The sequence below is a fragment of the Lampetra planeri genome, chromosome 1 (assembly GCF_965212315.1).
Source record: "Lampetra planeri chromosome 1, kcLamPlan1.2.h2, whole genome shotgun sequence".
NCBI classification, from domain to species: Eukaryota; Metazoa; Chordata; class Hyperoartia; order Petromyzontiformes; family Petromyzontidae; genus Lampetra; species Lampetra planeri.
This window is the reverse complement of record NC_136107.1, coordinates 12,398,356-12,419,890: the sequence shown is the minus strand read 5'-3', so window position 1 is coordinate 12,419,890 and position 21,535 is coordinate 12,398,356. Positions and strand designations below refer to the sequence as shown.

Here is a 21,535-nt window from a genome sequence, read left to right as displayed (position 1 = left end):
TTGGTCCTACCGTGTTTCAAATCTGCCTTATGCTCACGAACACGGTCCGAGACATGTCGCTTAGTTTCCCAATGTACTGTAACTGCTGCCGCAGATACAGCTTAGTTGCCCCACCCATGCTGCTGACACACTTGGGCTACGCCAATCTCTAAACCTTTATAAACATTTTGCCTTTATAGGCAAACCCCCCTTTTCCTGATGACGACCGCTTGTGTTGCGATTGAAGCGTCGCGGGTTTATTTATTTATTTAAAACATTTTTTTTTGTTATATTTAAATTACCGAAAGAACCAATAAAAAGTCTACATTATAGGCTGCCAGTACACTCACTCACCGATGTTAAGAACCAGGCTACAGTCTACATTGGTCTTTTTTTGTTGTTTATTATTTTATGTTGTTATATTTTTTATTCACTATATTTTTTATTATTATTTTTCTACCTACGTGAATTTACCGAAATATCCAAAGAATATGAATACCTGCAGTCACGAAAGTTTTAGATCAAAATGTATTACTTGATTATTCGCTTCCAATCAGCACTAAGCCTGTAGCTATCCGAAAAGTTTTTTTATTTCTCTAAATTTCGATAGATAATCTAATTAGACTTGGCCAGTAGTAACTTATTTTTCACAGAACTTCAACATTATCAAAATCAATTGAGTCTCCTTGTTGGCACGCGTGTTCTGCCACTGCCGACAGTTGTCTTTGGGAGTATTTAATATTTCGTTTGGTATTCTTTTAGTCTCATACTGATCATTCTTCCTGTCTGACTAACATAGTATTTGCCACAAGAGCAATTCATCCGGTACACACCTTCTGTTGATAGCTTTGGTAATACGTACATCTTTACAAGTGATGACATTACATTTATTCCTTTATTTAAGAACTAGATGTACTACCCGGGATTTGGATTCACCACGCCCGGCCGCCTTTGTCTCCCCAGTGGCGATGTTCACACACACACACCAGTTACTCGTTTGAGTCGACCTAGGAGAGGCCCAGGAATGGTTGAAATAATCGTCACCGGTGGTGGCCGTGAACGGGAATCGAACTCGGGTGGCGAGGTTCGTAGCGCAGCGCGCTAACCGCTACGCTACAATGCGTTACGCTTCCACATGCGCGGGTCACTTGACAGATTTGACGTCACAGCTCATTTGCCGTGCAAAAAAATTATGCATTATTGAGATCCCCCCCCCCCCAAAAAAAAACAAAAGTGTGTTTATTTTTATTTTTGCATGGTGTACAGTCTGGAAAGTTCCCACATGGCAAATTTCCAGTTTGTTGCATGTCGGGAAGTACGCTAAACATTTTGAACAGACACACATATTCACAACTGCCTTTTATATATATATGGAGATGAAACCGGAGGATGTCTCCACAAATCTGGCTGTCGCCAGATGATGTGAGTTGTAATTACTGGCAAAACGTAGTACTCGAATTGTAAATGTTGTGGGTTTACTCTCAAACACACCGGTGTGCTGTACGAGTAACGAATTGGCATGTATTATTTACGTAACAAATCTTAATAATTGTCTGTCGGGTGGTGGCAGATTTAACGACACATTTCTATTTACGAGATCTAACACAAAAAAACCTCTATAATGGATAATACAGGCATATACATTGTTCTTCCTTGTTAGCCTGTTAGAAGATACCCATTTTATGGGTGGAGTGATAGAGCAGTGATTTTTGTACTATGTTATGAACCAGGAGACCTTAGTTTGTTTCCCAGCCATGGTCCTTGGGTCCCTCTTCACCAAACCACACTGACTAGTGTGGTGAAATACGGTCAAACAATCCCCATGACTGACACGGTATGGGAAAGCTTTCATCCAGCAGTGGATTGATAGCTTTTAACTGTTCAGATAGAAAAGACAACCTCAAACTCGTTCTTCACTTTAGCACCATTTTATTGTTTTTATAGGCGATGAATACAAATAACGATCCAAAGTTTAAACCACGAACAGTATACGATACACTTGACAGTGCTCAGTTTATACTTCGATGAACTGTGATAACACGAGAGGATAACCATCAGTGAATGAAAAGTAAAAATTTCAGTATTAATTGCAATGCTAAAGCAGAGCTCAGAAAAATGTTATAGATGTGAAATAGTGAAATAGGAAGGTCTATAATCAATGTCAAAAATAGTAAAGATAAAACTTGTGTTCATGTAGTGTGTTAAACAAAATATCAATGATTACTTGCAATATGTATGATAAAATAATCAGCACATTTTAAATGACAATTAAATGTAAACTTGTGGTGTATTTTCCATCTGCTTTTGTTGTTTTTCATGCGATTCTACAAGGTTGCACTATTTAATTAGTTATTTTATCCCAGCTCCTGGTCTATATATCAAACTCACTTTATAAAAAAACTAATATAAACTACTACACAGATGTTAAAAATTTCTCCCAATTAACTTTTTAAAACGTAACTTGTTCTGCAATTCCAAACTGATTACATAATAGGAAACAGCTTTGATCATATAAAAAATGGGAAAAGAAATGGCACGATAAAACTTAATTTTAAAAATTCTGCTTTCACCCCTTTGTGATATCAAATGTACGCTCCCTAAACTTTAAATGCACAGTCTATATTTTTTCACAATTCATGAGAGTCGCAGGACAATGCTCAGTTTTTCAGAGGTGATCAAATCTTAACTGAGCTCACGTCTTTGTTAATTTAGCAATGTGCATGATGCATTAGTTTTAACTCTGGAAATGCATACACTGAGGAAGCTACTAGGCTGTGGGATTTTTGGAAATCCTGTGAGCGATCTTCTGGTAGGATATGTCATTGCTGAGGACATCGTAGTCCACGATGGGGATGACCTTCTCCTGCATGACATCCATTTTCTTTGTGTTCACCTCTCCCGTCACGAGTATGGAGAGCACCTTCTCATTCACATTCTCTCCCATGGACACGATATGAATGTTGACTTTAGCTTTCATCAATTCTTTAATTTGGGCTACCAGAGCACTCTGCTTGCTGTCTTGCACGTGGCCATCTGTGAATATGAGCAATTGCCGCTTGGCCTTGGCCACAGGCTCGGCCTTGCTGTTTATGTAGTTGGCCGTGAAGCGCAGTGCATCCGGCAAATCTGTGGTGCTTCCCAAGAATGTTTTTTCATGGATCCTTTGTGCCACCAGCGTGGCGTTGGTGTCGAAATCACTTACAACCTCCTGTTGTTTGGTGTTGCTGAACTGAATGACTCCTACGCGAGTCGTACTTCTGGCACTCCTGTCCCTGTAAGCATATTAGCATGATGATCATCAGCAACAGCAACAACAGCAGCAGTAGCAACAGCAGATTCGTCATTATAAACAGTCGTTTCATTATCATTTACTTAAAATATATATTCCACGTGAAAGAACAAGGACTTAAGACATGTTATCATGATTATTTTAATCAAAAAACTCTCGCTATCCTTGCACAAAGATCCATGATGATTTTGATAAAGAAATACTCTAGTAGTTTTGAGAACCCTGCTAGGGAACATACTTTGGCACGAGTAATCGCTTGGCCACTTTCTCCACCACCAACTTGACGCTTTTGAAGTTATTTTCGCCAATGCTAGCAGAGCTGTCCAGCAACATCATGAGGTCTGTTGGCACGGTGAAGCCAGCTACACAGACAAAAGTAATACAGCAGCAGGGAAAGAAAACAATGGCCTGTCAAATCCTGTACATTGTTATGCTTGCTGTGACAAAAATAAAATTAAACAAATCTTCATACCAGTTCCAAAGAGTTACATATAAAGTATGTTTAAAATGCCTTAAATATTTCTTCATAGAGATTCCAAAGCAATTTACGATGAAAGCATACATCGATGAATGAATAACTTAAATCGTAAATTATATGTTTTATATATACTACACGTATTGTTGTTGAATGATGATAGATTTAAAATATAACGATGCGCAGGTACACACAATACAGAACCTGTAAAATTATTGGTCATTTAACATTTACAGGACCATAATCTTGGATACTAATGACATATCTTACCAGGACAAGTAAAATCTGGACACTTCCGATCTGAAAGAAAACAAAAAAACAAACTTAAACTCAACATTTGCAATTAAGTCGTAAAAATAATTTAGTTTTATGCATTGGGCAGCAATTGTTCATAATTCCAAGCAACTTAATTTTTTCACAGAAACCTAGTCCATCACCTTACTCATTACATGGCATCTGTCCAAGTTTTTGTTGTTAAATCATAATTCACTTAATAATTTGTTAAACTATACACGCATAACATGAAGATGTCTAAGAAACGTAAAGTGTATGAGACAAGGCAACCATTGGCTGTGAAGACCTTTGCAGATGACATTGGTGACGTTCTCCAGGAAGGAATCGTCCAGAAGCTCAGCGTAGGAGGCAACGGCCAAGACGGAGTCGGAAGTCGCTTTGGCATTGCACTCAATATCTGTGATGCCTTCTGCCCTTGGCCCCCGTTTAAAGGCATCTCCCACTCCCACACCTCTAACCTGAAATGTAAATATCAAAATCCGAAGAACACTGTGAGACTATGTCAACACTTATGCAACGTCAGTGCTGTAGTCAAGGAATTTCAGCACAGGATAATGAACCTGATGAGCACACATTTTCACGTGGTATTGTTTGGTATTCGAAAGTTTACGTATGCTTATACAGAAGGTTTCCATGATACGTAAAATGGCAACACTATGCAACACAATTTTTATTCTTGGGTAGTAAGTGCTATTTCGTAATTGCTTATGCCTAAAAGTATATAAAATGCCTATTATTCTCCACAAACTTTGCTTTGGTGACCAGGACAGTGATATTTTTAAATTTACCTATTTTCAATGAGAAAATGGGTGAATTCTTTTCGTTCACATAAAGTCAGAAAAAAACAACATATGAATCAAAATTTACATGTATTTATACTAAAGTAATAACAAAATGACTACAAAAGATTTAGACTCCAAGCAGCATTAAAAAAAACTCACAATGTAATCAGTCCCATTGTGTAATTACGGTGAAATGAATGTTAGCCATCATTTGGACATTGAACTTACACGTTTGTGAACATTTGGACATATATGAACTTAGACGTTTGTGAACATTTGGACATGTGAACTTACACGTATGTGAACTTGTAAGTTCGCATATGTGAACATTTGGTCCCGTGAACTTACACATATGTGAACTTACACATATGCGAACTTACACGTATGCCAGGCAGATTGCAGAGTGACTTGAGGGACTTGACATCCCTTTTATCATCGTTGCGCCCATCCGTCAACACAATGGCCACGCGGTTGGGGTTCTGCGTCTTCTCCAGAAGTTTCTTCGTGAAATCGAGTGCGTGTCCTGTGTACGTCCCTCCAGCGATCCAGTTGAGATTCTTGATAGCCCTGCAAATAAAAACGACAGGAGCGTTATTTGCCATTTATCAACAGCATGATGAGCCAAGGTGATGAAGAAGTCGACCAAATGTATGAAGAAATGACCCAACAACTAAAATGAGGATAAAAATGCATTTCAAAATCGTAATGGGTGCCTTTGGTGCAAAAGTGAGTACAAGGTGACATAAGACGATTGGTAAATGTGGCATTCGAGTGAGGTTTGAGAGAGGCAAGTGTCTACGAGAGTCCGCAGCCAGCGAGAGGTAGCAAACAACAAATACCTTTAAAAAGGGCCGACTGATAATGAATTATAAATAAGTTAAACATTAAAGACAAATATTTGTTACCGTTTAAAATCCATTAGGGACTTGATGGAGGAATCTTTGAAGTTGATCATTTCCTCGGTTTTTTCGTGACTGTACTGCACCACCATTATGTTGGATTCCTGAGGATCAAGACGTTGTTCAGGAGAGTGCACAGGTGCTTTTTCTAAAAAGGGGTGACTACAGATTGTGACATTCCATCAGGTTTAAATATAAACTCTTGAAATGCAGGATATCATCGCATAATACCAAAAATTTACAATATCGTGTAAAACAAGTTCACATGTGCACCATGTTTGACTTTTTGTTTTAGCTGGGTACTGTAAACTAAGTCTGTTTACTCTCAATTACAGCCAGTGGGAAGGTTATAAATAAGTGTCATTGCACATTACAGTAATTTAATTTAATACATGCATAGTCTTACCTGAGAAATATAGATCTCAATAAACATTTTAAAAGTGTGTCATATAATCCTCCATTCCACACATCCAATGAATAAAAGTTGTAGCGTGAACATACGTGCCAATTTATTACCTGCAACTGTTCAATGTGCTGAAGCAGTACAAAATTGGCACGTTGTTCATCATGCGACGGCACGTTGTTCATCACGCGACAACTTTCCAAATAGCTATGTCGGGTGGAGTAGGGTGTATGCCACACATTTTACAAACGCAATCTGACCCAACTATCAATTATGCATCATAATATTGGTCACGATCTACTATGCGTGACATTTTACTCTACTGTTACTCTCCTGTTAGTTGAATGTGTCATTGTGTTTTGTGATGTTGTCTTGACTGCTGTTTCACAATGCTGATATGTGCACTGTATATTTACTGCTCTTTTGACTGTATTATTATATTCTGATTCAAGTCATCCTAGCAAGATAGACGATTGGACTCAGTGGCCTTGTAACTGGTTTATTTAAAGTTGACGACTAAACATGTTTGAAAACGTATTTCTTAAGAACATGTTTCTTTTTTTTCAGATTGTTATCCTTGCCCGCACCTCCGATTAGCACGGTTGGCTACGTACAGTGCAAACGAAGTTCAACGTAATAAATGTTTTGGTTCATGTCTGTGGATTTGCCTCCTTAGAAGACGTACCTTTATATTGTCATTGTCGACCACTCGGTTGAGAACTTGGATGATGAACTCCTTAGATATGGTGAAGCTCTCCGTTCCAATACTCTCGGAGCTGTCCAGCACAAAGATCAATTCCACAGGCCCACACTTGCACTCTGACATTGGGCACACACACACATCACAATGATACATTGAAATAAAGCCCATTGAGCTCGAATGTGCATAATTTTCAATGACAGTATCGAGAATATGAAACATTCTATCCACTAAACTAGATGTTGCAATAAAGATGTGTTATGTATCAATTTAAAGCTTTCGTGACTGCAGGGATTCATCTTCTTGGAACCAAGAAGATGTGTTATGTAATCCATAAATAAATCGATTCAAGGAATATAAAAAAAGCATATTGCTTACCACAGCAGGCTGGAGGGGAATACAGGAGAGACAAAAAAGAGAATGTATAATTAGTCACTTCCTTGCACAATTCAGATGTATTTTAAGCTACCATGTGGCTCTTATTTTCAGCATATAAAGGCCAAGAGTTGTTTGTCTAGACTTTGTTTTTGTGAAGTTAACATATTTTGTCCATTTATGGAAAATTGTATCACAAGTGATGTACCCTTTACACCACAAGTTTTCTTCTGTATACAATTTAAATGAGGGTTATATCATCCAAGACACAAACATGTCAATTCATACAAAACATTATGTTTTGCTTGAGTTCTCAATGGAAATTCCTTTTGAGTTTTTCAACCATACCCACATGCTCATTATGTAGCCAAGTGTGCAATCACAAGGAAGCATTTAATTGATGTCTGAGCTCTTGTGGTTTACAATAATTTTCTCAGAACAATTCTCATACATATTTGTGTTTGCAAGTGTTTATTTCAAACGGATGAGCAGTTTTCCTTAACATGCAGAGTGCAGGAACATATGAAGTGTTCTTTTTCTTCACAGTTAATTATGACAATGTTCTCATAATCATCGGACTATACTTACAACACATGCGGCGAATTATATCCAGCATCTCGCATTCCTGCAACGACAAAAAATGGTATTCTTTCAAGGGATATTCGAAGCTACTCTATGATTATGCATCACATAACTGTACTATGCAATTATAACGTGCACGTGGTAGGGATTACTGGAAATTACGCACATCGATTGCAGGTTTTCCTGGACTGCCTGGTGGACCCTGGGAAGATAAATTCAATCATTTTTGTCAGTGCATGAGGCAATGGTCAATGTTCGAACGATGCTATTGTATTCTACTTTTATAAACACAATGTGAATGTAAACACGAAGAGAAATGGTAACAATAGGTGGCATCTCACTATGTCACCAGGCGGCCCGGGATATCCCTTTGGTCCTTTAGGGCCTGCCTTGCCATTTATGTTTTGCTGCAAGGAAAGATTTCACATTTGTTCATTTAGGCAATAAAAACTTTGGTAAACACGTATTGCAACTAAAGTCACTATCATGCACACTGTTTAGCAGTTACATGTTTAGAGCGTTATTACGACGATTAAATAATATAAAAGAGTATATTGGGGTTTGCACCAAACTCACATCTTCACCAGCATCTCCAAATTCTCCTCTGTCTCCCTTTAATCCAGGGAACCCTTTAGGACCCTGTACAGGGGGAAAACGACATTTATGGAGTTGCTCTTTCCGAATATTATATATACTATCTCTTCCACAGGGCAATCACAGCACGCAGTGCTCATGAACTGCTCGATTTACTCCTCTGAAAATGTAATAAACAACAAAAACTAAAAAAATTCCGTTATACAGTATGCATATCTCGATGTCTTTGTGCACAGATTGGAAAAATATATACTAATAAGTATTTTGATAACAATTATTTCATTCCCCAAATATGTGTACAAAGATAAATGTTAAAACATGAGATTTCATAGGCAGTGCTTGTGGCTGCTGGAATTCTCACTCTGTCACCCGAAGGCCCTCTCTGCCCTGAAGTTCCCTGGGGATAGAAATGAACAGCATGGAGATCACCGAAGCTGATAATGCATAGTTTCTCCCTTTTATTGCCTTCATGAAAATTAAATAATACATTTCATATCAAGTCGGTCATGCAAAACTACATCTCACAACACTGTACAAGAAAACAGAAATAAAATAAAGAAAAAATGTTGCACTTCACAAGACACATAGCACACCCAAACCAAGGTCAACTCAATTAATAGAGCACAGTTATTTTATCTTAAACACAGCATTCGCACAACATTTGCAATATATAAACTAACATTCCAAAGGTGAATGCACATAATAAATAATAATACTGCCTCAAAAATGCAGTAACCGCTGAACAAAGGGAAGGGAGTAACTCACAGGGAACCCTTGCTGTCCCTTAATGCCCTCTGCAGGAGTGCCATCTTCACCCTAGGAGTGCAACACCCACAGTTTGAACATCAGCAGCATAATTTGATATACACTATTACATTCCAGCAACATGCCACATCATTAAAATATTGCATACACATCAATCAATGTTGTCAGCAGTAATTTAAATATATATGTAGTCAAAACATGTCCACATGTCCAAGCATGACGATTATAGTGCAGTCCGGGTTGAACCTGTTAATCCTCGAAGTGCATTTTTGGGAGGTGTATTGTTAATTCAAACTTTTATGTCGTGCAGAAATTAAGGTCAGATGTTGTCCAGAGACTTATGCTTAAAAATACTGGCATTATCAGTGATGAGGGTTGAATTGGTGAGTGCAATGACACAATGCTCGAACATACATGCAATGAATTATGGCCAATGGAGGATGAGTGGTAGTGTTGTAAATTGCCACCTTACCCTCATTCCTACAGGGCCCTGCTCTCCAATGGGCCCTGGTACTCCTTTTGGTCCATCAGAACCCTAAAACGACCGACAACCAGTATGGATATGTTAGCTTGGGCTATGGAAGGAAACAATTAACCCATACATTCTTTACACACACATACACTCACATTACAATGTCCTATCATAGCATCTGATTTACTGCCTCAAGAGTTGCTGCAAAACCCAACATTTCACGGAGCCATTTACCAGTGCAGTAGTTTAGCAGTTTTCCATTTTCGCTTTTGTGAGGCCCGCCAGCTGGCTCATATGTACATTATACTGTACGGCATAGTTTTCCACTTACTATATAGCAAGGGCAGTTATGTTGTATGCTGGATATATTTTTTTCTGAAGTTTGTTGCTACTAGTACCAGCAGCAAAACATTCAGATAAAACAAATACTTCAGAATATGTTGCTCAGAAACACCTTTTAAATTTTGCAATTAATATTTCAATACGTTCGTGAATCCATGCCTGTATTCCATCAGCAAAATAGTAAGTATGGTCGCCTTTTACTCTGTAAACTCATAAGAAATCTGAGCAGCACATGACACGTGTTTAAGTTTACACACACAGTATTATTTTAGCAATATAGAGGGCACACCTCTTCCCCGGGGATGCCCGGTTCGCCTTTATGACCTTTGGCACCTGCCCTACCTTTGGCACCCTGCGCAGGAGACGAGAGGGAAGAGGTGTTAGGTCCACAAGACTACAAGCAAATGCACAATATGTAAAAATTCACTCTAATGTACCCATACATTTACATTTTGGAATTAATATCAATTAATCAGTATAAATTACGAAAGGATATTGTAATGCATGCAATTAAAGAGGCAAGATATCCCTTATTCTTTGGGTTCCTCCATGTCAATCCAGTGTAAGCAATGTGGTCTGAAGATTCTGGCACTGTGATTGGCTTGCTTCTCTATTATTCAACCAATACATCTGAAATATGTTATACTTGCAGCATCGGGGTACAGAAATGGCCTAGTGCTGCCTTGCTGTCCACCATTAGAGGCCTCATATTGACTCATCCAAGTATACGAATGAAGCAATACCAGCATAAACCCATTGAAGCCAAATGAAACCATGAAGCCTCTCGAGCATTTCTCAGCATGTAATGTTGCATCACCTCTTTAGGTTGGTGACCCCTTCAAACATTTCTCTGGGATATCCATGTGGTGCCTGAGTCTAATGGTACCTGTTTGCCAACGTCGCCTGAAAAACCCTCATGTCCATCTGGACCAATCGCGCCATTTACTCCCTGCAAAAAAATAATAATATATAATCAGGGGAAGTAATCTGCAACATCGAGGGGAAAGGGTAAGTTTACATATTCGCAAGCAATTTTGGTAAACACATCTTTTCATTGAAAAAATATATATGTCACGTGTGTATGGCATACACATAGTAGGCTATTGTAAAAAGGCATGTTAACATTTAAATAACAGCACCTCTGAAATGTTTACCGCATTTCTAAATAGGTTTGTGTAACATTTATATGCAATATTGTATTGGAGTTTACATTGTCAAATTTCCATCCTCCACGTTTGTCCTTGGGCCTCCATTAATTGTGAGAAACACCAGCTGATGTCTGGTGAGATTAACTCTGATAACGAGTATGTGAGTACGTTGAGAATTCACCTTGTCACCTTTGCTTCCACGATTGCCCGGAGGCCCAATCATTCCTGGGTCGCCTTTGGAGCCCTAGCAGACATGCACAAGAATATTCCAATGTAAGAATGCCCTTACAGAGACAGCAAAGAAGACAATGGCATCGTCAAGAAACAACACACCCCTCTCACTTCGCATATATTTTAATAAAATATTCTTACTATTAATCCAGGTATTCCTGGACCTCCAAAGTCTCCCTACAAAGACAAATCACACAATCACCAGGATAAATGTTATTGAATATTCAATTGTGACATAGATTATAATACATAAATTAGAAACATCTGCAACACTCATGTGCACAAGAGGTTATACATACTTCATCACCCCTCTCTCCTTTTACTCCGTTTAGCCCATTGCGACCACGATCGCCCTAAAAAAGATAATGTAAAAGTTAATACAGTATTTTGCATACACGGCAGTAAAAAAAACATATTTAAGTAATGATGGATGGGTTTACACAGTTGTATATTTAGCAAATGTATATGATCCAGCAATAACTTGATATTATTACCGATATAATATGAGCGATAATTCTTGAGGAGGCACATTTTTGCATTGTGTAACACACACGTTTTTGCTGTGCTAATAACGAATCATGTTACAATGTTCAAGGCTGCAGTGTATCTCCTCTCTGCCATACCTTAGGGCCTGCAGTACCCATTATACCGGGAGGGCCTGGAGTACCTTCGTCACCATTGTTACCCTGCACAGGGAAATACCACGAGATTCATCTCAGTCAAGTAAAGCACTGGGAAGAAAGCACAAGAATATGTGCCCCCAATAGGCGCTATCACAGCACATGAATCCAGCTATTAAAAAAATCCAAGATAAGATAAGAAACACCTGAACACGACAAACCTGCATGTCTGCCATTTTGGACCTGTTTATATGTTTTACGCACACACACTAAAAATGTATTCAATCATCATAAACTTTCGGCGATGTAATTATGGAGCTTGTGCCAGGTAGGTGCAATTGGAAGACCACACAACGTGGCGAACGTTCGTCAGCAGGTCCTGGGATAGACCCAGGTATTAAGGATTAATGATCACAAATGTGTAAATGTACTTAAATGTTACCTTTTGGCCTTTCTTGCCAAACAATCCAGCATCTCCCTTGGGACCCGGTTCTCCATGTTCTCCCTGTAATGGCACAGGCTTACTGTGAACACAAGCCTTGTGTTATGGTCTTGTCCTATTAGCATCAACAATAGCTACTTCCAACAACCTTTTGACGTTCATACCGAACACGTTTGTCTATAGTACATCTGCTGTGATTGTGTTTGAATTAAGACACATACATCACTGCCTGGGTCTCCAACACAGCCCGGAATCCCGTGGTATCCATGATCACCCTGCAAGAAACAGCGAAGACAGGTCTGGGTTAAACGAGCTAGTCACAGGCTGTAATGGTGCAGGATGCAGTGGACAAGAGATGACCATGGTTCTGCATTGTAAATGTATATTACCTTCAGTCCGTCCTTTCCGTCTATCCCAGGCAAACCCTTGTCTCCCTGGGTAGCAAAAATAAGAACAGGTCAGAATACAGTCGGTGGATGAAAGTATGGTGAAATATAAGGGTAGTAAACAAATTATAGTAACTATGAAGTGTGACATTTCAAAAATATTACACCATTAAGAAAGATCTGAGGTGCGTGTGTCAAACCTTATGGCCTTGTCCTCCTCTTCCACCCTGGTAAACGGGAGATGATGGCAGACATCAAAAAAGCACAAGATAGCACGTTAATCAAAAACCCGCTCAATTTCACGTGTTCTAAGCAGGTGTCATTAGTTTTAGTCGTTTGCCTTACTAGTGGATGGACTCGCCTGTATGTCTCAAGTTAGTAAAAAGATACACAATTGAACACATAGATCCATAACGGAGCTGTATGAGTCACCCAGAGAAATGTAACATCTTTAAGATGGGAAATAACTTTTAAAACTGTATGGTACAATTAACATGTACACTTACTGCTTCGCGTTTTGGGTATACCACCATGGTCTATCAGCACAATGACCGTACTCATGATTTCCCTGACATTTACAAAATGTAGTTTCTTGACCCAGAGGAATTTTTCATTACTTTGAATATTTAGCTTCTTTGATTTGTATCTGTGTACGTACGGGCTTTTAACTATTACAACTCCACATCAAATGATTTTGCGAAATGCAAATTCAATTTTTACTTTCACAGCACAGCAATTAAATGACCAAATTCAACTTTGCAAAATATAAGTATATTTTTGCATGTATTTTATAGCATTATTATACTTATATCGTGCTTAAATACTACAAAATATTCTGTTAATGAAGCAATTATACAATTAGTTTACATTGGTATATACAAGTACTGTATTATGCAAAGCATCTTTATTTAACAGGGCTCATTTGTGTGACTGGATTGTTACCTTATCTCCAATAAGCCCACGGTCACCCTATAAAAAACAAAACAAAGATTCAACGGTATGCATGATGCCTTGAAGTAAAATTAACGCGCTTACACAATAACACACTTATTTTTTTGTGCAAATCAAAATGAACGACATGAAAAAGGGTCAATTAATGTCATCGTACCTTCTCACCCGGATGGCCTGGAGGCCCGATGTCACCAGCCGAACCCTGTGAAACATATCCGTTAGTAACAACTCATTTCCATCTACATTATCGATGTGTATACTGTCAACATCGTGAGTAACAGCGAGAAACAAGAGTGGCGACTGTAGGAATGTGCCATGGGTGCTGATGTCAACTCTACCGGGAGGCCATCGGAGCCTGCTCGACCAGGCGGTCCTCTCTTCCCGCCTGAGCCCTGGAGAGGAACAGTGAAAGCATCTGCCTGTTAGCCATCATGCGCGCTACCAATGCTGTATCAACTGTGCCTATAATGCACTGATACTAGTGCAGATGGTGCAATACACGTGACTTGTGAGTGTTGTAGTACTTACAGGGTCACCTTTGTCACCTGCGGTTCCAGAGATTCCACGGGGTGCCTGTCAATGAACGAGAAGAGCAATGCTCACTTGCCTTTGTATTGCACACCTTGAAGACTTTTAGTGAACTTGTGTTTGTGTTTATGGATGCTTTTTTTAAGTATTTCAAAACCTCAGGTACTTACATCACATTCGAAGGTGCAACACTTAAAGAGAAGAAAAAAAACACAAGTTAGTTTTGCCAACAAACTACTTGGGATTCGTGATGCCAGCAGTGTGAGCAATTGATACAAACAGACCAGAAGGAATTAAAATGTGCTGGCAAGATATAAAGGTCTCAGGATTGGCTGTTGAAACGTCCGGAGGTGAAATTACGAAAGTTGGAGAATCATCTTCTTGGTGATATCTTTTCTTTCCTATAATTGTTTAGATGTTGAGTCTAATCATCCCAACTGCTGTAACAAATGTTTGTAAACAGAATCCCACACAGCCTCGTGTCACGTGAATGGACATCTCTACTGGACAGAGCTCTCCCAAGTCCCATGACTATGGGATGCCAGTGATGGTCTCTGATGTGACCACACACTGGTTGTGCAGCAAGCCAGTGACACCCCACCAGCCACATTACATTGCACCGTGTTACAAGCACAGTAACAATGTCCAAGACTAATATTCAAAACACTATTATTAGAAATTATTATTGTTAACGCTTCATGCGTGCTATATTGGTTTGTTCATCAGTAGTTTTCAATTTTCGAAAAATACTTACGTGGTCTTTAACTTGTTTGTACTGCAAAAAGAAAATGGGGAAGTAGTGTTTAATTTCACCAATTCGCACACACACGTACTCGACACGGCCATGTATTACAAGTGACATTCAATCTCCTGTGTGACTACATATTGTATATCCAGGGCCAGTTAAAATACATTCAATTGAAAAAATATATTTGAGTGAAAAACAATCATAAGTTGGTTCTAAATAAACTAAAACACCATGTATATTTCATGTTCAAAGTCTCTCAAAATGCTAATGGTGTATAATAAAACAAGGTCATCGCCCATCAGCATTCAGCAGGCCTGCCATGAGGACATCCAGGCGCACTTACGATAGTTTCCAAGATGTCTGTGATGACTTCGTTGTTTGCTATGTCGTTGTCAGTGGCTGAATAGTTTTTCCTGTAGTCTGGACCTGAAGCAATCAAAGCTAGGCGAGTTTCCTAAAGAGAACACACATCACACATAAACAACGTCACTTAATATCGAAGCCAAGTCACAATTTGATGTCTGGCTTCCACGTGGATATGTTGCCGTTTGTCAGAGACAGAGCGTATTTACATATGTCGCAAAATAAACACCATCGAAAATATGTCTGTGTTGTGATAATAAATTCACATTATGAGTCACAGGTGCCATGAAACATCGATGTTGTGAGATATATGCTGTGATAACCACTGATAGCATAACCACATTAGCCAGCCATACACTTTTCCTGGTGTAACTGACACAGTGAGAAAGAGTTTCAAACTTACATTAAGGGCCTTTGCACACTGCGCAAATCGTGGGGGTTATTTGACCATATTTAACCATGCTGAGCAGCATGGATTGGTGAAGGTGGGAAGCATATGGGAGCATACAAGTACAGTTTTCCAATGGATTTTCCTGCAGTGCTTCCCATAACATAGCGCTGTAGCTCCCTATGACAACCAGCTTGTGCATTGTTAGCGACTCATCCAAGCACTATCCAGGCCAAATCCTGCTTAGTTTCTGAGATCTGATGAGATTGAGCACATTTCAGCCGATATCATCATCGGTGAACTGAATTCAGTCTACGCACATATAAAGATGCAAATAAGTAGATAACCGTACACTCTATTTCCTTTGCCTTTACATCTTCTCATCTGTTTGGCCAAGCCCCCTAAACTTACTGAATTTCCCGACCAAACAGCACGGGAAATGCAGATGGCCCAGGAGCTGCCCTTGCACTCACCACGTGCTTGGGGGTCACGGCCACGGCGAAAAACTTGATGTCGAGCCCCTTGGCATTATCCACCACGTGGGTGAGGCCGCCACAGGGCTCATTGTATCCGTCTAGTGGGTGCCCGTCTGTCACAACGACGATGTACTTGTTGCTCCGCCTGCGATTTGGGGGCACACACCGTATTCCACTTCGCCAATGTGCTTTCGAAGAACTGAAGCTTGTGTGCGCAATTTTTTCAAAAGTAAAACTGAATGTGTGACCTTGCAAGATGGTAACTGCCCACGCTAGAGCTGGCGGAAGACTCTCTGCAAGAGGGAGTTCTAAAGAGAGTCCCTCTAGAGGGTATTTGGCAGACTCTTTTACACCGGCCAGATGTCTTGGAAGAGATGTCAGTACCCCACACTTACCGCATTACATACGGCCTGCCGGTCAACTAAATGTGGTGTACCCATTTATACTTCTCGCTGGACAGAGACAGGGGCGATTTAAGAAACTTGTCGATTGTTTCAACTGCTGCGCCAGGAGATTGAACAGACGACCTCTGGTTTTCCAAGTCCAGTATGCTGACCATTACACCACAGCATTATTGTAAGATATTTTAACGGTTCAAACAGCATTGGAAATTATGGAAAGCAAGGCTATGTAAATGAAACTCAATTACATTACACAATGTTGAAGATATTTTAAGACACCAGGATTCACAGCACACGTAACCCTGTTCCACTGACACATTCACCTGTTGAGCTTCAACAAGAATCATGCTGAATAAATTTTTATCAGAAGTGCATATCTATATTTCGCTTAGTTTGAAATGCCAACTTTATGAAAAAAAATAGTATAGTAGTCTATTTTCAGGCTGTGCTTCAATCCTACTGTAGGATGTGAAACTTATTTTAAATTGTCAAGTTTGTTCTGTGACTGCAGAGTCGTCATTATAATTGATCACATGCTGAGTGTAGTGGTGCACGAAAGCCACCATCTTGTGTGTGAGACACTCATCTCAGGACTACATTGTGGCATTAATTGTGAAAGGATGTACAGCAGGCAAGCTCTTGACTGTGCATACATTGCTTTATTTCAACCAGGTCTATCAGGGCCAGTGATATTTCCATACCGGGCACACCACCACATCCATAATGCCTTTCGCTTTGGGTGTGGCTACTCATCACGCCCACTCCATCCCGTCTACCAGAACACATTTACTGAGATTTTCAGCCCTGACTGTGCGTGATGTTGATTGCTCGATCGAATGTTTTGCTTTGCTCTCGGCACTCTGGTTTCCTCCCATGTACCACTTTGGGGGTCCCACTTTGTGGGAAAAGTCATTAGTGGTTGTTCTAGGAAATATCTGGCCTGCTATAGGAATGTAGACATTGGCTAAGTCATACACTACCACCGGATAAGGGCCATACACAAAAATCACTCCACGGTGGCGAAATATTAACTATCTTGCCTGGCATGCAAGGAGGTCGTGGGTTCAAACTTGACCCTGACACCTATATATTTGGAGTTTGGATGTCCCCCCCCTCAAGTCAAGTGGATTTTACTCGGGTTCCTCCGTTTTTTTCCTCTATATTTAGGCTGCGATAAATTTCCACGTGATGAGCCACTTCGTCGAGCTATCATTTGTGGCCAGGTGGCTTCTGAAAAAGAACTATATAGCTCAGTGGGCCTTACCTGGTAAAATAAAAATCAGTTTAGTTTAAAGTTTAGATGTGGAACACTTTGATGCGTGAGTGTGAGAAGAACTGCAGCGCACCTCAACCGCAGCACCTCGATGGCTTCCTTGATGGCACAGTCGGTGTGGGTGCCACGGCCAATGTACTGGATGGCACTCACGTTCTTCTTCAGTTCGGCTCTCTTGAATGGCAATTCCACCATTGAACTGACCAACTTCACCTCGTCACTGTAGTGTAGCGCTCCAGCATTCCAAGTCAAGTTCCGATCGCACGGAAAGTACCTGTGACATGGAACCAGGAAGGCGGTGTCAAAATCAGAATCTATATTTATCCAGGAAAAAACCGATAAGCTATGAAGCTTTTCTCCACAGATGTCCAGTAGGGACGGGTCAATATGTGGACAAAACCCAACTGACAAGCTTGTGCGCATGGCATAACCACATTAGCCAGCCATACACTTTTTACACAAAACGCCAGTGCCCTCATTTATACGTTATACACAAAGAAATAGCGCCCTCTATGCGCCAGGACCCTGAGTCCCAATAAATGCAGCAATGCAGTGTGATCAAGTGGCAAACTGAACGGTGTCATTATTCACTATCCAATCTGCATTTTCCCAAAGCCTGCAAAAGGAGGAGCTGTCTCATTGGAGGATGAATGCTTGGGGCACGAGCCATAGTAATTGTCTCAGATCTTAAAAGTCACTTTCCCAGAGGGTTTACAGTATGCGTTTTAGACCGTTCCATAAGACTTCACGATGTGATGATGAGTCGTGACCATATTATGTGACACTGGCATATGCACCTGGTGTTGAGTTTGTCAATGAACATGTTGGTAAAGTCCTTGATCTTGTCCACCACGGCTTCGTACGGCTTAATTCGCAGCGCCACACTCTCGGACGTGTCCAGCACAAAGTAGATATCGACCGGGCATTCTGCAGGCATTTGGTGGCACACACATTGGACGTGGGTGTCACAGCAAGAGAGTCTCAACCTCAAAATTAACAACTGCCCATTGTCCATCCTCCATCCACATTTACCAGTGCCCTCAATTCAGTCTAGGTAATGACAGCAAACATTGCGTGCATTTGTTCACCAATCGTTTCTTAAATTGGAGGACTGGAGTCCGAGACATCCTACTGTTAAGTTGAAGTCCACATCAATTGTATTTGCGCGTGTGAAACCTCAATACGTGGACCATGTATTATTGTCATCAACGTGACGTACACAGTATATACAACGTATAATTATCTATAACAAAACTGGATCGAGGCAATACAGAATCAGGATATGTATTTATGCTGCGGAATCCGATGACCTATAAAGCTCTTTTTCACATATGTTCAGTAAATACATGCAATGACGACGACCATTGTGAATACTGTAACGCTTTGGAGGAATTCATGTCTTTGTGAGTTGAGCGTATTTTACCTTCTACGTGCATAATGCTGCGAGGGCGAGTCTGGGCCACGGTGTCGTGGAGGAAGAAGGCGAGAAGGGGGAGGCAGATGAGGAGTAGGGCACGGGGCAGAGATGAGACGCGTCCTGGCCCCTCCATGATCAGCAGCAGAGGCTCCTACAGCTGTTGATCTGCACACGAGCACAGCAGTGAGCCACACGCACAGTGGTAAGCTGCACGTACGTGCACACACAGCAGTATGCTGCACACACACACAGTGGTAAGCTGCACACACACAGTGGTAAGTTGCACACACACACAGTGGTAAGCTACACACACACACAGTGGTAAGCTGCACACACACACAGCAGTGGGCTGCTCACGCGTCACGATGTAGGGGGAGGTGAAGCTGCTGTGTTTAGAGAACAAACCCCCACCGCCACCCCAGCATCCCAAGCACCGGCCATTTGAGATTTCCGAGAGTCAACATCACCCAACAGCTGGCAACCATCAGCAGTACATAGCGCTCTTACAAAGATGCGATTGGTGGTGGTGGCACACGCAGACCATGATCTGCCGCTACAGAGTGGGTTCAAATATGAAAACCTGTACGGAACAAGACCGAACTGTTACCGGCGGGTGTCCAGCAGTGATGTGGACATTATTGATGTGAACAAAAGCCAACGCCTCCAAAGGCTACTGACTAGACCTGCGCAAAGGGGGGGGGGGGCGTAGGGTAACCCGGTGATGGCTGTGGAGCGAACACGCTGCCGAGTTTGTCAACGACTGCCATGGCGAGCCTGACCTCTGTTTATGGACCCTAACGCAACACGAGAGGGCGTGGTGTGGCAAATACCCACGCCCGACCGCCTTTGTCTCCCCAGTGCTGATATTTACGCATCGCACCAGGTACTGTGCTCGTTTAAGATTGAAGAGACATGAGCGGTTCAAATAATTGCTGTCATTTGTGTTGGTCATGAGCTCGAATCGAACTCGGGATGTCAGATATCCCACGTATAACCTTAACAGACTGTTGGGGCAAGTGCTGTTAGCGAGCACCACTGAAGGCCGGCACGACATACGAAGGGGGTGGGTGGCCAACACCACAAAGACAAAGACCCCCCGTATAGCCTGACCAGTGTGTTGGGGCAAGTGCTGTTAGCGAGCACCGAATGAAGGCCGGCACGACAAAGACAAAAAGACACAGTCATACACTTGATTTGAAGCTTTCGTGACTGCAGGAATCAATATTCTTTGGTTCTTTCGGTAAAGTCAAATGCAGAGGTATTTTCTTGCTGTGGGTGTCCCACCTGATGAGGATTGCTTGTGTTGCGATCGAAACGTGATTTGTTTCATTTTATTTCTACCTACGTGACTTTACCGAAAGAACCAGAGAGTATCGTCATACACTTGTCTCACATCTCAATCCTGTAGCTCCGCGGCAGGGACTTGTTTGCTAAGCAAGACAAGGCTGAGAGTGGCTCACACGAGCTTCGCTCCACGGAGGGGACTCCCAACCCCTCCACGGAGGGGACTAACAACCCCTCCACGGAGGGGACTAACAACCCCTCCACGGAGGGGACTAACAACCCCTCCACGGAGGGGACTAACAACCCCTCCACGGAGGGGACTAACAACCCCTCCACGGAGGGGACTCAAAATCTCAGAGCAGGCGATGAAGGCGCGGCGCATGAATGTCGTGGAGTAAAGTTGGTGAGCATAAACTTGCTGCGTGCGATCATCAAGCGCGTAAACGCACAAAAGCTTACAATGCACCGAAATAATACTGCTACCGTACTCACAATGATGTATTATTAACACAGATATAAATCGAGTTGTCAAACGATAAATACGAACAGAGCAACGGCGAAAATGACCACCGCGTCCAAGAACGCACCGTGACTCTCCGATGCGTTAACGCGCAACGCGCCCAGGGGATGCAAGTGTTCAATTAGCAAGAGGGTGCAAGCAAGTGCCTAGGGTGCTGGTGGTGGCGGTGGTGATGATGATGATGCTGGACGCGTGTGGTGTGATGGTGAAGCAAGGCTGGCCGCGCGCACGGAGCTGCTCACCTTGAGATGCCGGTCGTCAGGTCTTCGGGTCCTCAGGTCTGGGATCTTGCGCTGAGGCTGACCGAGACGGGGGGCGGGGTTGGCGGGGGGAGGAGGAGGTGGTGGAGGGGCGTCTGCGCTCTATCTTCTGGCGTCGTTCCCGGCACGATCCCTCCTCTCTCGTCGT

At 41.5% G+C, this 21,535-nt stretch overlaps 1 protein-coding gene across 1 annotated transcript; it reads right to left on the bottom strand.

Annotated features, from left to right (window-relative positions):
- Nucleotides 1-1,894: 1,894 nt before the first annotated feature.
- On the bottom strand, nt 1,895-21,513 carry LOC144723276 (collagen alpha-1(VI) chain-like). Its single transcript, XM_078601884.1, has 36 exons — nt 21,370-21,513; nt 19,330-19,488; nt 18,704-18,833; nt 17,980-18,180; nt 16,230-16,377; nt 15,349-15,459; nt 15,012-15,032; nt 14,428-14,448; nt 14,258-14,302; nt 14,068-14,121; nt 13,887-13,931; nt 13,721-13,747; nt 12,979-13,005; nt 12,782-12,826; nt 12,614-12,667; nt 12,393-12,455; nt 11,954-12,016; nt 11,630-11,683; nt 11,472-11,507; nt 11,281-11,343; nt 10,838-10,900; nt 10,241-10,303; nt 9,610-9,672; nt 9,138-9,188; nt 8,734-8,769; nt 8,355-8,417; nt 8,120-8,185; nt 7,945-7,980; nt 7,754-7,821; nt 6,807-7,077; nt 5,725-5,822; nt 5,200-5,386; nt 4,324-4,495; nt 4,014-4,043; nt 3,507-3,630; nt 1,895-3,251 (listed from the first exon to the last, which is right to left on the bottom strand). The coding sequence occupies exons 2-36, from the start codon at nt 19,454-19,456 to the stop codon at nt 2,747-2,749; spliced, it is 3,231 nt and encodes a 1,076-aa protein (XP_078458010.1). The 5' UTR covers nt 19,457-19,488; nt 21,370-21,513; the 3' UTR covers nt 1,895-2,746.
- Nucleotides 21,514-21,535: the final 22 nt, after the last annotated feature.

Excerpts from the sequence above, each read along its gene's own strand:
- LOC144723276 (XM_078601884.1), bottom strand. The coding sequence starts at position 19,456 with ATGGAGGGGCCAGGACGCGTCTCATCTCTGCCCCGTGCCCTACTCCTC. Across the intron at positions 9,673-10,240 it reads CGGGCATCCCCGGGGAAGAG|GGTTCTGATGGACCAAAAGG; the intron begins GTGTGCCCTCTA and ends CGGTCGTTTTAG. Across the intron at positions 7,822-7,944 it reads CAGGAAAACCTGCAATCGAT|GAATGCGAGATGCTGGATAT; the intron begins GTGCGTAATTTC and ends TTGTCGTTGCAG.